Source organism: Melospiza melodia, chromosome 19, assembly GCF_035770615.1.
Source record: "Melospiza melodia melodia isolate bMelMel2 chromosome 19, bMelMel2.pri, whole genome shotgun sequence".
NCBI lineage: Eukaryota > Metazoa > Chordata > Aves > Passeriformes > Passerellidae > Melospiza > Melospiza melodia.
The window spans coordinates 6,960,111-6,976,938 of NC_086212.1; the positions used below are offsets into that span (position 1 = coordinate 6,960,111).

The following is a 16,828-nucleotide window of genomic DNA, read 5'->3' on the forward strand; positions in this document are numbered from 1 at the left end:
CACCCTGGCCTTCAGCGGGTGGAGATTCGCCTTCCTCAAGAGAGGAAGATGGGGGGAGACATGAAAGGAAGAGATGGCGAGGCATTTCCAGCTGACCTGATTTTCTGCTCATTCCCATCTCCACATCAGTGCTGGTTAGCTCAGGACTGGCAGCAGGGGCACGGGGCTGGCTTGTGCCATGGAGAGCTGTGCTTTACCAGGGCCATCGCAAACACAGCTGTGCAAGGAACAGCCCTTACACCTCAATTCGCTGGAAAACAGCCTTAAAGTGGGAGTCTCCCTTTCCTGCCACAGCTTGCCAGTGTCAGTGTGAAGGCAGGCCAGCAGGCTCTGGCTGGCTCGTGGCAGAGTCAGACCTTTTGCCTCTGAATTTGTGGGGAAAAGAGAAAAGTCACCTCAGGTGCCATTGATACAGCAGCCAAGTCCCCTCTGAAGGATGCTGTGATGCCAGCACAAACCTGCACGGGGCTTCTGCAGCCTGGGACATGAACTTCCCTTCTCTGCAGTTGTTTCCAGCCAGAGCCTTGAGCTGCAGCAGGAGATGTGGAGGTGTCTCCTCTCCGTGTCTCTCCAGCTCCTTCCCAGGGTGATCCCTCCAGTCTGGGGGCAATAAGGACAGAGCCCGTTCAACTCCTTTCCTACTCATGATTCAGCTCCTCCACACGGCCCAGGGACACTCAGCAGACCTCCTTGAACTGGGAGAGCTGATTTTGGGGGGACAGGGCTGAGGTCTGCTCTGTAGTAGAGCATAAACAGGGCTCTGGTGCAGACACAAAGTGCCAGATGGAGTGGGCGCCCTTGCAGCGCCAGGCACAGCTCCTTCCCTGAAAAATGGCTGGATGAGAACTATTTTCAGAAGGGAAAAGAAAATTCACCCTGATCACCATATGTCAGTGACAGGCAGAGAAAACCCCACGTGGGAGCCAGCCCTCCTCCTACCCTGTGGGCTGCACCCCAGTGGGCTCAGCACCCACTGTCAGCCAGGCTCGCAGCTGCCTGGAGCAGACAAAGATGGGCATGTTTATCTTGCAGCTTCCAGGGATGCTCAGCCATCTCTAATTGCCATAAAAATAAATGCTTTTTGCTTCATATCACAGAACAGAGGAATTTCCCTCCGTCTTTTTTTTTTTCTTTTTTCTTTTTTTCCTCTTTTCTGAGGCCTCCCTCAAAGTCATCCCTTCCCCCTCCCTCCGCTGCCTCCTTGCCATGTAAACAAGCACAGGCACACACAGTCTGACACATCACACACATGGAGACACGCTGATGGCCCTGCAGCGGCCAGCTCTGCCTGGCACAGGGACAGGACTGGCAGCACACGCGGGAGGCGGGCGTGCGGGCAGGGGGAAGGATGCTCGCCACCAAAAAGAACTCTCAGTCCGCTTCGTGCAAGCCTGGAGGAGGCTGAGAGCCCTCAGGCTCCAGCCCCTCGGGCTATAATCATCGAGCCGATGGAAGGGATGCAGAAGGTGCTGCGAAGTGTCGCCCCGTGCGAGCCGCCCGTGTGACACAGCCGCTCTGTGCTGGCTGCAGGAGCAATGAGCCATCGCTGCGGGGACACGCAGCCCCGGCCGTCACCCTGGGAAGGTCCCTTTCCCCTGCTGTCCTTCCCATCCCTCTGCTCCAGCGGCTGATTTCGGGGGCGCTTGGTGCGCTGTGTGGGGATGGCCCCGGGCGGCTCGCTGACCTGAAAGCAGCGTGTGCCATGCCCGGGGCTCGCTGCCTTCTCCCACCTCCCAGTGAGCCTTTGGAGAGACACCGAGGCGCTCGGCAAGCCAGGGCAGCGCTTCCCCGCGGGGCTGCCCCGGTGCCCCGCACACTGCCAGCTCCAAGGAGCACGATGGAGATGGATCGCACGGAGGGCGACTGCCAGGGCAGGGGGGCATCGCGTGCCCGGCGCGGGGCGGCGGCGCTGCCCGGGCCCGGCTCGGCCTGAACGGGCACGGCACGGCACAGCCCGGCCCTGCTGGCTCCCGGGGTTCAGCCCCAAGGGCAGCACTCGCAAAGACCTGGGGTAGCCCAGGGCCGGGTGAGACGGGCACCCCCAGCGCGGCTGGCACAGCCATCCTGCGAGCTCTCCCGCCTTCCAAGGCTCTTCCAGCAGGTAAGACTTCAGGAATGCCAGGGGTACCCTCGCCTGCTCCAGATTCCCGGCTCGGTTCCGTGGCAGGGGACACCGCCAGCCTCGCACGGAGCTGTGCGGACCTGCCAGCCGGTTTCGCCAAATTCAGCTCGCTGGTCTCGTCCGGTGCGTTCTCCCCGGGCATCCTCACCCCGTCCCCTATACAGAGCTCGACAGGAGCTGGCGGGAGGCAGAGGCAGCCACGAACCGGGCACCGGCGGTCTGGAACCGGGGACTGGGAACCGGGAATCGGGAACCGCGCTCTCCCCGCCTGCTCCCGCGCCGCGGCGCCGGCGGGCGGGCGGAGGGCGGCACCGGGAAGGGCGGCGGGCGGGACCCCGGCCCCGCGGAGCTGCTGCCGCCGCCGCCGGCCCCGCAGGGCTCGGGCTCCGCGCCGGGGGCGCTCGCTGCGGCGGGGGCGGCGCCGAGGCAGGTGAGCGGCGGCGCGGGGCCGGGCTCGGCAGCGGGATGCTGCGGGCTCCGCCAGCGCGGGGACCGCGGCACCGGCACCCGGGGCGGGCGGGGACGAGGGCAGCGGCATCCCGGGGCGGGGTGGGGACCCGCGGCATCGGCATCCCGGGGAGCGGCAGGCACCGACAGCCCGGGGACCCGCGGCGCTGGCATCCCGGGGCGCGGCGAGGACCTTAAGATCGGTAACACAGGGACCGGGGCACCGGCAAGCCGGGTACCCGGGGTGCCAGAACCCCCGGGCATTGCAGGGGTCAGCAGCCTGGGGTGCGTCGGGGACTCGGGGCATTGGGAACCCGGGGTGAGAGGGCAGCCGGAGCAGCGGCATGCAGGGATGAGCGGGGAAGCGAGGCACCGACATCCCGGGGTAAGCGGGGAGCCGCCGTGCCAGCATCCACGCCCCGGGATGCTGCTGGGTGCCGGGGTGCAGGGACACTCCTCCCCGTGCCTCTGCGGGCGGGTGTAGGGGAGTCCCTGGCCCCGGAGCCTGCCTTCCCCGGGGGCTGCATTCCCCCTTCCCGGGGAACGGAGCACGGAGGTGCCTCGGGAGAGCCGTGCACGCTCAGCGTGAGACCCGGGAGTGGAGGCTGGCACAGCGCTGGGCTGTTGGTAATCACCCTCTCCCGCACCCGAGGCGAGCAGGGAGTCCCCCGTCAGCTCCATCTCCAGCCCTGAGCATCCTGGTGGCCTCTCAGCATAGAGCAGCAGCTTGTGCTCTGCCTGCAGGGAGCCGCCAGCAGTGGGAATCCCCCGTCCATTCTCCCCTCTGCCTGCCTGGCAAACCCCCGCACCGCCCAAGGCAGGGCTTGGACCTGAGCATCTTCAAGCCGATGAGCACAGAGACGCTCAGCAATGGGGATGGGGCTCTGCAGGGACAATTTTGGATGACCAGAAGGCAGATGTCTCCCCAGTCCTGTCCCAGCATGTGGGGACAGCACCCTGCAGGAGCTGGGACGCCCCCCAGCCCCATGGCCCCCTCAGGTACTCAGTAGGAGACTCCCAGTCCTACCCTGGTCTCATGGATATCTTGCACAGGATCTCCTCAGTGATCTGCAGCCACCAGCCCTGCACACCTGGGACATGCACGGCCACAAGCCCCGGGTGACAGGGCATTTAGGGTAGGCTACAGGCAAAGGATAAGAGGTTCCTCCTCCTCCTCTACGCATTTCTAATGGCTCCTTTGAGACAAGCCACACGACTCCCTGCTGGGAAGCCTCGCTGAGCTGTAAGTACAGGGTTTTTTATTTGGGCTGTTAATCTAAATCCATTGTACCTGGCTGGAAAAGACCCTGTGTGCAATGCTCCCTGCCCTTGCTGCATCCTCACTTGAATGTCTATTAGCACCTTCCTTCCCACTCCCCTGAGTTCCCTCTGCCAGGTAGAATAAATATACATAACTTCCATTTGAAAGCCTTTGAGAAAAAAAATATGTTGTCAAGGGAAACTCTTCTAGCATTTCTTATAGACATGCTTGATGTGTTTTATATTTTATTTTTACTGTCATAAATGCATATACCAGGGATTTTTTTTCTCCACAAGATAGATATTAATTTGAACGCCCAACACCCAGCTCACACTGGGCTTGTGTAATTCTGACGGTTGTCTCAAAATAGCTTACAATATATTTCAACATCTATCAGAAAGAGACTGGCTTGATCTGTTCCCTTTTTCCAATCATTCATGGAAATTTTGGGTCAACTAAAGGAAAATTTTGCAAATTCACTTTCTCCCAGACAGGCACATTTGTATTCTCTGTCCGTTGTGCTTTTAAATAAAAATCACCCGAGCTTCCAAAGTGAGCTTCTGTTTCCCAGCTGGTTCCCCTGCAAATGTGAATGGGGTGCACGCTTTGATGGTCCAACAGGGGAGATCACACTGGGTCCCAGTTCAAAGCCCAGTTCTCTTCTAAAGCTGAGCTTAGCTGCTTGTGGAACAAATAGGCAAGAGAGTTATAAAACTATTAATTGCTGCTTTAGATTCCTAGATGAAAGCTGTATGTGGGCAGAAATAATTTGGTCTATTCATAAGCGAACATCATAAAGGAACATCTCTGGCAGCTCGTGACCCTTCTCCTGAGGCTGCTTCCAGTGCAGGAGGGATGGAGGGATTTCCCTGGGTACAAAACTTGCAGGGTCCCGACACCCACCTTTAAATTTTGAGCTGGGAGAGAGGTAGGAGCCATCCCCTTCTGGCTGTCAGGGTTTGGCACATCTCACCCAGAGCCACAGCTGTGCTCTGGGGATGGTCCTGCTGAGCTGGAGCAGTGCTTCAGGCTGGTCCTGCCATCCTGGGCTGTCCTGTGCCCCAGCTCATCCCCCAAACCACCTTGCCTTTGATTCTGGTGGCCTGACCTTTCAGAGAGGCTGCTCTATAGGGAGGGTGCAGAGAGAGTCTGAGGCTGGTTTTGGGATCAGCTGGATCCCACAGATGCACCTCCAGGGCCCCCCATCTGTGTGTGTGTGCTTATAGCCTGAATGCATGAGCATCCTTCTGGAAGGAACCTGGATTAGTCATCCCTACCCCACAGATGGGCTGTGTGATGTCTTCTCTGCAAAAGCTAATCTGACACTGAAATTCCAATTTATCCCGGAAAGAAGGGTTTACACCCCTTCTTCTCCCTTGCTTTTGGCTTAAGCATTAAAAATGGATCCTTCTCCTTCTTCCCCCCCATTTCAAAGGCAAGACATGGAGTCCATTAAGCTCTGAGGTTTATGACCAGCTGGTTGCCTCCTCCAGACGTGGTGTGATGGAAGTGCTGCTTGTGGTGCAAAGCTGTGTCTTTAAGGAGCCCCGGGCTGGGAGATGCAGTGGAGTTCACAGATGCCTTTGCCAGGCTGTTTCACACAAATCTGGCATTTCCTGCACCCACAGCCATGCTCAGCTTAAAAACACCTCCAGGGCTTAACCGTGGCTCCATTACCTGTTCCTCTGCAGCTCTGCCCTGCCCTACAGGTTTAGAGGTGACTGTGTCCTCCAGGTCCCTCCCAGTCTGACAGATCTTTTACACCGAGTTTCTCAGACTGGAAAGCAGGCAGAGCCCTGGTGTTTGCCCCATAAATCCTGTGAGATGGCACTGCTGAGGAAGAGCTCACAGGACTCCCCTGGGTGTTGTGACCCACCTCGTGTCCCTGACCTGGCCTTGGCCCTTGGTGTGACACCAGGCTGTTCTGTGTGGGGTCTGCTGGCACCTCAGCATCACTGCAGGGGCCGCAGCCTTTCTCCCCTCAGCTCCTCCTGCCTGTTTGTGCCCTCTGTCCCTGCAGCCCCTAAAAGCTTGGAAAAATTCTGTAGGTGACAGAAGACAGGAAAAAATGTAATTTCTCCACCAAAAGGGCAAAGCAGTGTCCCTCAAACCCCCCTACTCTGTGCCAGGAGCAGGGAGATCCCATGAGTACAGGGCTGCTCTATGTCCTCTGGTTGTTTTGATAAATAAGGCAGGTAGAAAAATCTGATTTCAAGGTGGTGCATAAAGATCAAAATGCTTTTTATTTGCCTTTTTGCTCTAAATTTCTGGTCAAGACAGGTAAATTCATCTGCATCTGGGAATGCTTCTTTTTCTTTGATGCTTTAAGTGTTTCTCATTAGAAAATAAAATTTCTGCTGCACAAAAAAGCCCAGCTCCCTAAAACTTATAAATCCCTAAAATGCAATAGAAATCAAAACTCTGGGTTTTTATTTCCCCATTGACATACAGATTTTATTCAGTCATCAATGATTCTGAATCATGTTTTTGTTATGTTTCAACATAATCAAAATAATCTTAATATTCTACATGGCAGAACACACAAGACGAAACAAAACAGGCAGATGAATTGTTTTGACACTTCTTCCTCTCAAATTCTCCTTAAAATCAACACCTTCTGTGACAATACTTTGATTTTGGCAAAACTGTCTGTGCTGCTGGAAAGATTGCACCATCTAAGGACTTTTTGACCAGGTCTAATTAGTGGTGAGGGTAGTGGGGCTACAAAGCACTTTGGCAGAATCACAGCAGTGGTGATTTGACAAGATCTAATTCTTCCTCCGGGAGGCCCTCTGGGGAATAAATCTTCTCTTCAGTGACTAATTACCTGTTTGAAGAAGGAGAGCCCCATGGGTGATGTGCTGGAGGTAAATTAAACTGCCTTCCTTAGGCCATTAACAACCTGCAGAGGGAGAAACTTTAGCAGGTAAAAAAGCAAGGAAAAGTTTCACATGGAAAATCATTGGCTTTTCTTTTTTTTAGCTTCCATACCACAGGAGAACAGCAGTCTAAAGCTGATTTTTTCCCCTTCTCTCTCCTTGGTCCTCACTTCTCAAAATGCAAACATCCCTCCTCATTCCCCAGGGTGCTTCTGCAAGGAGCACCCCTCCAGCCCTGCTGTCTCATCCACAGGTGGAACCCGCTCCTGCTCTGCTGATCATGGTCAACAAGACCTTAAACTACTGGGGTCCCAGTTTTGAGGAGGACGTTATCAACATCAACGTGGGCGGCCTGCGGCGGCGGCTGAGCTCCAGCGCGCTCTCCAAGTTCCCCGACACGCGCCTGGGCCGGCTGCTCTCCTGCGACTCGGAGGAGTCCATCCTGCAGCTCTGCGATGACTACGACGTGAGCGCCAGGGAGTTCTACTTCGACAGAAACCCTGGCTTCTTCCTCTACGTCCTCCACTTCTACCAGACGGGCAAGCTGCACGTCATGGAGGAGCTGTGCGTCTTCTCCTTCTGCCAGGAGATCGAGTACTGGGGCATTAATGAGTTCTTCCTGGACTCCTGCTGCAGCTACCGCTACCACGAGCGCAAGCTGGAGAGCCGGCATCACAACTGGGATGAGGAGAGCGAGGTGAGCAGCGTGGACACGTCCCCTGATGAGATCTCTGACATCAACCACGACCTGCTGCGCTACAGCACGCTGCGCTGCGGCAACCTGCGCAAGCGCCTCTGGCTCACCATGGAGAACCCCGGCTACTCCATCCCCAGCAAGCTCTTCAGCTTCGTGTCCATCAGCGTGGTGCTGGTGTCCATAGCCACCATGTGCATCCACAGCATGCCCGAGTACCAGGAGGTGGATGAGAATGGCAATGTGCTCGATGAACCCATCCTGCACAAGCTGGAGTATTTCTGCATCTCCTGGTTCACCTTCGAAGTGTCCTCCCGCCTCCTGCTCTCACCCAACCCCAGGAAGTTCTTCAAGCACCCACTGAACCTGATTGACATTGTGTCAGTGTTGCCCTTCTACTTCACCCTCCTGGTGGACGTGACCATGGGCAGTGACTCGGAGCTGGGCAACCTGGGCAAGGTGGTGCAGGTGTTCCGGCTCATGAGGATATTCCGGGTGCTGAAGCTGGCTCGGCACTCCACCGGACTCAGGTCACTGGGGGCCACCTTGAAGGTAAACTGGCTCTCTATCTCCTTGCCTACTCCTTTAGTCTAGTGCCTGGTAGGGCTGAGGGTGACCTGCTGAGCAGACAGCAGGCCAGCCAGATGCTGCTGGGTCTGCCAGCACCAGTGTGTGTGGCTCGGGGCTGCTCCTGACCCCATTCTGGGAAAAAGGGAAAACCCTCCTAAGGGCATGCTGCCAGCTGACCAGAGGCCAGTGTCCAACCCCTGGTGTCTGCTCATTTAGGGAAACAGAAATCCTGGTCCAGCTGAGTTGATACTTGAATGCTTCAGGGTACAGTGAGGTTAGGACTGGCACAAAGCAGCAATAGAAAAGCAATGGGTGAGTCTCATGGTGTGGGAGGGTCTGTGGCAGGGTCTGTGTCCTCAGAGCCTGGGTTTCCAGCAGCTGCCCCTCAGTGTGATGGAAAACCTGGCATGCAGGGCTGGGGGAAGCTGGTCCCAGGACCATGTGGTCCTCAGGAGGAAGGTCTGGAGGAAATGCTGAGCAAGTGGAGGACCAGGATTCAGGTATACCTACAAGTGGCATCCCTGCAGGTCTGGTGAGAGGGTCCACATCCCCCATAACACACCTCAAGGCTGTATTTCTCCAGACCTCCACCCACAGCACCCCTGGCCTCTTCAGACAGACCAAGGACAACTTGAAATCTGTCCTGCAATCCTCACTATCCTGGTGCTGCAGTCAGACCTCCATCACTGCAGGTCAGTGGTGAAGCAGGAGAGCTTCCAGACCCAGTGTGGTTCTGCTCATCCCCACCACCTCTCCCCTCCATCCTCCTCCTGCTAACGGCCATGTCCAGAATCTGGGGAGAAGGAAACTCACTTCCCGTGCTTACACAGAAAATCCAGCCTGGTGCAGAGGCCAGTTAAACTCAGCCTTTAATTGTCCCTGGTTCTTGGTGATTGCATCAACAGGAATCCTAAAGCTGATCCTTGAGCCTGCTCAGAGTGACACATGCTCCCAATGCCCCACCACACATGGAGCTGATGCTGGGCATGGGGGGATGATCACCAGGGCAAACATTGCCTCTTCTTGGGCCAATTGCACAAATATCCCTGTGCTTTACCCCCTTCAAACAGCTGGTGTACCACATGAATAGCCAATCTTTGTAACAGAGCCTGAAATTCAACCAAAGGGCCACTCTCCTCCCACTCAGTGCCTGGCATGGGAGGGAGCTGCAGCTCCTGGTGCTGCTCCCTCTGAAGGGCCATGTCAGGGATGAGTAGCTGGGGACACCCTGTTTTTGCTGCTGCAGCAGTGGCAGGGCTGGCATGGGGTGTGCTGGCCTTGGCTGCTGGGGTTGGAGCCGTTCCCATGGCTGAGTCACGGAGGAAAGCAACCACTGAGTGTGAATGGGGGTGAGGATGGGCAGCAGGAAAGGTCTGCCAGCTTCTGCTCTGACGCAGGATCAGCCCTGCCCAGAACTAATCTTGCAGAGCCCACAGAGCATCAAAATATTCCTGGCATCCTCAAAACCTGCTGAGAACAGGGTCCAGGGTGGGTTGCTTGAAATGAAGATGCCTGAAGTCCTACCTGCACCACACTTGCTTCTGAACGCTCACCTTGAAAGGGCACTGACAAGTGACAGACTCAGGTAAAACCCCTGGTGAAATTTAAGTAAACTTGCACAGGTGGAAAGGATTCCCTAAGTCCTGCTGGTGCTCCATCCAAGCATGAACACCACCTTTCGGGCACTGATGGACTCATGTGCACATTACTAAGCAGCAAAGGAGGTCTGGGGAGCCGGCAGCATCGCGGCTCCGGCTTCTGACGAGCGGCTGATTCACCCAGTGACGTGCTGGAAAGTGCCCCTTCCCGGGGACTCCACAGCCAGCTCTAAATGGAGATGAGCAAAGACACAAATCTGATGCAGCAGCTTGGCGTTGTGATTTAGTGGGCACATAAATTACAACGTCTTGTTAATCATAATTTACTTCCTATTGCGAGAGCAGAGAGCGGGAGCAGAGCAGTGGAGGCTGTTCACAGCCAGGAAGGGGGAGCGATGGCTCTGGCAAGCTGAGTGATTGCTCCCCTGCCACCAGAGTGCTAGCAGAGGGAATTCTGCCATTTGTGCATTGCAAACCCTGAACAGCCCTCAGACTGCTTGGGGCTTGATCCACAGCGTGTTTAATTTGAGGAGAGGCTTCCTACATGTCTCTGCTCTTCCTCCCCACCATGCCTGACATCCTTTAATGCTATTGCAGCTCTGTGGTGTGAGTTTGGATCCCCTTTCCCACTGGTTGTTGATAGATGTTGGTGCCTGGGTAATTACAGCACATACAGGGATCTTCAGGAGTTGCTTCTGTCCCCTCAGGGACCTAAATACATAAAGAGGTTGGAACTCTGCACATTCCCTGTCACCCTGCTCTCACCACCATGGGCCATCTTTGCTCGGTCTCCACACTGCTGTTTCTAGCATGACTCAAAGTGGGCTCTTCCATTCCAGCTCTTCTGCTGTGCTGGAGGAAAGATGTGCATTTGGCAGGAAGCTGCTAGGAGGGCTTTGTGCTGGAGTCTTTTATTACCTAGCACTGCCTCCCCCAAGGCTGGCTGCTTGCTAAGCCTGCAGCCCACCCAAACCCTGGTTAAAACTGCATCCCACCCAAACCCTATCCAAGCCTGCATCCCACCCGACCCTTGGCTAAACCTGCATTCCATCTGAACCCTGGCTGAGCCTGCATCCCACTCAAACCATGGCTAAAACTGCATCCCAGCCAAACTCCACCTGCCTTCCCCCTCAATCAATGAGCAAAACAGAAGTTTTGCAGATAAAGGGCTGCAAATAGATGGCAGCCAGTCCCTGAGGATCAGCTGGGAGGTTTCTGGAGCCTTCCCTGTGCTGCAAACTCTGACCCTGCATGTAAATTGAAGCAGCAGGAGCTATGGAGCTGCCTGACTTCCCCTTTACCTTCCCTCTCCAACACATCCCAGGGCCAGAAGTGATACTCTTTAAAAATGCATGAGGTTATTTGGTGCTGCTGGTCCCCAGCTGGGATGTACAGACCTGCTGTTAACTTCCAGCCAGGTCATTCTTAGCCAAGTGATACACCCTTGCCTCTGAGCTGTTTGTCCTTCTCAAGGAGCTCCCCTGGCACTGCTATAGGTGAGGGAGGAGAAGGAGGAGGAAGGGGAGGAAGAGGAGGTTATTTGGTATTACTGGCATTATCTGAGCAGATTTTGCCAGCTGTCTAAGCAAAGTCTCCTCATTCCCTGCCATGAATCCACCTCCTTTTAAGTCTCATCCTGACCACAGAAGCCTTTTCCCACATCTGCTGCTGTTTGCTTTGCTCAAATGTTGTTTCCTTTAGCTGTTATGTGGTCTCAAATAAAGCATTCTCTGCTTGTTAGGAGACTGGGAAAAAAACCCCACAAACAGAGCTCTGCTTTCCTTTCCCCAAAAGATGAAGAGCAAGCTGGCAGGTCAGTGGGCAGAAATATCCAAAACATTCACCTATGGCAGTCAAGAAGTGATTGCACAAAGCCATGCTGGGAGGATGGTGTTGTCCCCTGGCAGTCCCTTCCTGGCATCACTTGCTCAACTGCTCACTGCCTGCTCCCCCTGGGCTTCTGGCACAGGTTTATACTTTGTTCAAATATTAGGAATATAAAAAGAAAGATCACAGCACAAAGGTTTTAGGTTGAAACCAGAGAAACGATGTCTTCTTCAAGGAGTGTTGCATACCACTGCCATCAGAGCTGGTGTCCCATGGTTCTACTCCCACCAAGGCTCCCAGATCCCTTGGGCTGTATCTCATCGAGGTGGGGCTTGCAGCACCCTGCAGGATGGCTGCTAAGACCAGCTCATGCTGACACTGGATGGGTCCCTGATGACCAGGGATGTTTGGTTTTGTGTCAGCTCTGATGTGATGTTTGTAACAAAGGGTTTCACAAATGCTGAGGCTCAGTGGTGTGGGGTACCGGAGGGACCCTAGGGCTCAGGGGTCCCCAGGGAGCCTGGGCTGAGAGCTGGGTAAGAGCTGAGCTGAGCCTGCAGCAGAGACCTCGTCCTCCCTGCGAGCAGTGCCAGCGACTCAGGAAGGTACAAATTGCTTCTTTTAGTGGCTGCTATTAGGTGGTTTCTGGGGACCTGCCAAGATAAAAGGAAAATGTGCTAAATATTGTTAGCTGAGATCAGGCCAGAGTGAGTGCTGGAGGCAGGGGAGCAGCTTCTGACGGGGATCCCTGGCTGGGGAGCCCAGATCTGTCTTCTCACAGCCTGGTGGAGTGCAGAGAGGCAGCTGTGGGTGCCAGGAATGATTCCTGGCTGCACCACTTGCTCCAGGTGAGAGTCACTCCTGCCCATCCCAGCCCACCCCGGGAGCAAGACATCCCACAGCAGGGGTGGATGGAGGCACTGGGATCCCTGTGGAGGAGTGCAGGGAGTCTGTGCAGGGCTGTGCTAGCACTGTGGGATCCCTGTGTCCTGATCCCTGTGGGATCCCTGTGTCCTGATCACTTTGGGATCCCTGTATCCTGATCACTGTGGGATCCCTGTGTCCTGATCACTGTGGGATCCCTGTGTCCTGATCACTTTGGGATCCCTGTGTCCTGATCACTGCGGGATCCCCGTGTCCTGATCACTGTGGGATCCCTGTGTCCTGATCACTGTGGGATCCCTGTGTCTTGATCACTGTGGGATCCCTGTGTCCTGATCACTGTGGGATCCCCGTGTCCTGATCACTGTGGGATCCCTGTGTCCCTCTCTGACCCAGGCTCTGCTTTGCCTTCCAGCACAGCTACAGGGAGGTGGGGATCCTGCTGCTCTACCTGGCTGTGGGGGTCTCTGTGTTCTCTGGCGTGGCCTACACTGCTGAGAAGGAGGAGGACGTCGGCTTCGACACCATCCCGGCGTGCTGGTGGTGGGGCACGGTCAGCATGACCACCGTGGGCTACGGGGACGTGGTGCCCGTCACCGTGGCGGGCAAGCTGGCGGCCTCGGGCTGCATCCTGGGGGGCATCCTGGTCGTGGCGCTGCCCATCACCATCATCTTCAACAAGTTCTCCCACTTCTACCGCAAGCAGAAGGCGCTGGAGGCGGCCGTGAGGAACAGCGGCAAGAAGGAGCCAGAGGAGGGCGGCAGCGACTCCGAGGCCCTGAGCGAGACCTCCCTGGACAGGCCCAGCCCCGAGCGCCGGGGCCTCACCCCCGGGGCCCAGCCCAGCCCCTGAGCCCCTGCTCTGCCCCCTGTGTCCCTGGGGCATGAGGGACATGTGGGACCCACCTGGGGCCTATGGGACCTGCTGGGACGCACCTGGGGCATGAGGGACATGTGGGACCCACCTGGGGCCTATGGGACCTGCTGGGACCCACCTGGGGCATATGGGACCTGCTGGGACCCACCTGGGGCACTGGGACCCACCTGGGGCACTCAGGACCTGCTGGGACCCACCTGGGGCCTATAGGACCTTTTGGGACCCATCTGGGGCATGAGGGACCTTCTGGGACCCACCTGGGGCACATAGAACCTGCTAGGACCCACCTGGGGCCTATGGGACCTGCTGGAACCCACCTGGGGCAGGAGGGACCTGCTGGAACCCACCTGGGGCACACAGAACCTGCTGGGAGCCACCTGGGGCACTTGGGACATGTGGGACCCACCTGGGACATGTGGGACCTGCTGGGGACCCACCTGGGGCCCATGGGACATGTGGTACCCACCTGGGGCACTCAGGACCTGCTGGGGCCCACCTGGGGCATGTGGGACCTGCTGGGACCCACCTGGGGCACATAGAACCTGCTGGGAGCCACCTGGGGTCCATGGGAACTGCTGGGACCCACCTGGGGCATGTGGGACCTGCTGGGACCCACCTGGGGCATGAGGGACCTGCTGGGACCCACCTGGGGCACATAGAACCTGCTAGGACCCACCTGGGACATGTGGGACCCACCTGGGGCTTGTAGGACCTGCTGGGACCCACCTGGGGCACATAGAACCTGCTAGGACCCACCTGGGGTCCTTGGGACCTTCTGGGACCTGCTGGGACCCACCTGGGGCCTGTGGGACATGTGGGACCCACCTGGGGCCCATGGGACCTGCTCATGGTGAGCACACCACGGTGCAGGAGCCATGGCTGGCATCACCCTGTGAAGGACAGGAGGGGTTGGAGGAGATGCCCAGTGGGTGCTGGCTGCTTCCAGACGTGCCTGGATGTGTCTCAGCCTTCACCTTGCTCACCCATGGCTGCAAAGGGAGGTTGTGATGCTGGATATACCCCTGCCAGAAAAGGAGGTAGAAAATAAGAGATACAAGGGACCCCTGATCAGGTGCTGCCCCAGGTGTATGGAGAGGAATTTTCCTCTGCCCTAGTGTTTTGTGTTGTCCAGGGTGAGGTTAAATAGCTCAAGGATGAGGCAGCCCTCAACAGGCTGGCAGCCCTTACAGATCTGTGCTGTGTTGACAATTCCAGCCCCAGCCTTGTCCTACCCCCAGCAGGAAACAGGCTCAAAAGGCTCAAAAGGCTCAAATGCCCCTGCAGCCATAAAGGAAATGGGAATGAGCCTGTATGGGAGGAGAGGCAGTGTCCAGCTCAGGGTGAGCCCCCCATGGGGTGGGATGGACTGAACCCCACCTTTCCATTGTTGGGATTTATCTGCTCTCCTGCACTGCCACTGGTGGGACCTGCAGGGATGTGGGGCTGTGCTGGGAGCGGGGCACAGCTGGGAGCACTGCCCACATGGGGCAGGGACACTGCCCACACACCTGGGGGTGGCCAGGAGGGCAGAGGGAACACTGAACTCTGAGGCAGCACAGTCAAAGGGGTCAGGCTGGGGGAGCTGAGGAGCCAATCCCAGCGGGGCTGTCCCCCAAACCCTGCTCTCCCTCACCACAGCCCCTAGCCTGGCTGTGTCCTGCCTCTTCCTTCCCTGTCTCAGGGCTGTAAGGAGGGGGTCACACTGCCCAGGTGTCCTCACAGGGAGCTGAGCCCCCCGAGTGCTGCTGCACTCACCTTCCCCCTGCAGGGAGAGAGCTGGGGCAGAGGGGACCTTGCGCTGCTTTTGTCACCACGGCCTCTGAGCCCCTCACAGCCAGGCAGGGAGGCCAGCCTGGAACACAAACCCTTCCTGCCTGGACCCCAGCCCACCTGAGCACCTTCAGGGCACAGCATTAACTCCCTACAGAGCTTTTCCTCTCCCTCCCACCCCTGGTCTCTGGAAATTGTGCAGATCCGTTGCACACAGAGAAGTACACCCAGCAATGCCTGTTTCACAGGAGAAACGTGCATCCCACAATCCCAAAGCACCTCAAACACACTTTAAAGGCTGCAGGATGACCCCAGGTACCTGGATCATGGCTTTGCTGCTGCTTTCCTGGCTGGTTTTCAGCACAGCTCTATTTGCTGGTGCTGGCTCTGCCTGTAGCCATCTGCTGGTCACGGGCAAGGAAAGCCAACACTGGTGCAGGTCCAGCCTTTCCAAGCCCAGTGGGACCCAGGGAGGGTCCCCAAGGAATGGTGGGGTGGGATGGGAGGGTGCTCACGCTTCTGGCATCATCAAGTCTTCCAGTACCAACTCCATGGTCCTCTCTGTGCTTATTCCTGCTGGGAGCTGGGACTGGGGAGCAGCACCCTCTGCTCCAACCTGCTCCTGCTGCACTGTTACTTGAATACAGGAAGGAGTTTCCCCTCCTCAACATCAATATTCCAGTAGCAAAATGTATTCAAATGTGAAGAGTAAATTATATCTATTAATGAAAAAGCATTATGCAAATAATTAGGAGCATGTAAATTAATTTTCTATCTATGCATGGGATGCATACTGTATATTTTATTAAAGACTTCAATGACCTGCTGTGGATGCTGGTTTCTGTTTTGTGGCAGCTGGATGTGCTCATGCGTGGTGGGATGCTGCTCTGGATGATGGGATGCTGTGGGATGCTGTGGGATGCTGTGGGATGCTGGATGCTCTCTAGCTGACAGCTGTCCTCATGCCTGGACATCCTGGTGCTGTCTGTGGCTCTCTGATGCTCTGAAATGAGGGAGGTTCTCTAGGCTGTTGCTCTGCAGGGGCTGGCTGGGGAGGGCATCACTGCTCTCCCTGTCTGCTGGGCATGATGGGGTAAAACCAGTTCAATCTTTATTCTTTTGAGAGCTTTTGTCTCTCAAAAAAGACAAAAAAAAAAATTTAAAACTAACAAAAAATTAAAAACCCCCATTCTGCTAATCATTCCAAGGCAAAAGCTGCCCTACCTTGGGGGCTACAAGCAAGGCAGGATCTGTGAGCCCCTCTGGCACATCAGAGGGGGCTGGGGCACGAGAGCTCCGAGCTCGGGTTTGGGAAAGCCACGCAAGATGTTTTCTTTTTTTAGCCTCCTGCTCCCTGTGAAGACATTAGGATTTGTATGGCTCTGAGTAAGTGCACCAGGAAAATCCTCCCACTGCTGTGCAGGCAGATCTGGCAGAGCTGGAGCTGTGCAGAGCAGGAAGGTGCCCAGCAGCAGAGTGGGTGAGCACAGCCCACGCTCCCAGCCAGGCTGTGCAGCACTGGGCTGCAAGGACAGGCTTCTCTTCCTGGTGCTAAGGCAAGTAGGAAACTCTTGTTCTTTTGCTAATCCCTAATCAGTTTTCCTGAGTGGCTGCATTTTCATTTGATACAGTGGGTAAATCAATTACACACTTTATCAGGTTATTCCTACAAAGCTGCTTTCCACATTCACCAAATGATTGACTAAAGCATGACTCTCTTGCCTCCAGGGAATGGTGATTAAGGAGTGACCTTATTAAGCTGTTTAATGCAGCTGAGAATTAGACAACTCTGCTCAAAGAGACAAAGTAAACTTCATTACCTTTGTTTAAAACTTCTTTTCCTTTGCCAACTTTCAGATCCATGACAACCCTGAGCATGGAGTGTGCACTTGGCTGGTAAT

At 56.1% G+C, this 16,828-nt stretch overlaps 1 protein-coding gene across 4 annotated transcripts; it reads left to right on the forward strand.

Annotated features, from left to right (window-relative positions):
• The first annotated feature begins 1,340 nt into the window (after positions 1–1,340).
• KCNS1 (potassium voltage-gated channel modifier subfamily S member 1) lies at positions 1,341–15,753 on the forward strand. 4 transcript variants are annotated; one of them, XM_063172225.1, is made up of 3 exons: positions 1,341–2,101; positions 6,963–7,955; positions 12,696–15,753. In XM_063172225.1, the coding sequence occupies exons 2-3, from the start codon at positions 6,990–6,992 to the stop codon at positions 13,131–13,133; spliced, it is 1,404 nt and encodes a 467-aa protein (XP_063028295.1). In that variant the 5' UTR covers positions 1,341–2,101; positions 6,963–6,989; the 3' UTR covers positions 13,134–15,753. The 4 variants fall into 4 exon arrangements, with proteins under 4 accessions (XP_063028295.1, XP_063028296.1, XP_063028294.1 ...); XM_063172226.1 differs by lacking the exon at positions 1,341–2,101 and adding an exon at positions 2,526–2,552; XM_063172224.1 differs by lacking the exon at positions 1,341–2,101 and adding an exon at positions 2,703–3,812.
• Positions 15,754–16,828: the final 1,075 nt, after the last annotated feature.

Excerpts from the sequence above, each read along its gene's own strand:
- KCNS1 (XM_063172222.1), top strand. The coding sequence starts at position 6,888 with ATGCAAACATCCCTCCTCATTCCCCAGGGTGCTTCTGCAAGGAGCACC. Across the intron at positions 7,956-12,695 it reads CACTGGGGGCCACCTTGAAG|CACAGCTACAGGGAGGTGGG; the intron begins GTAAACTGGCTC and ends TTTGCCTTCCAG.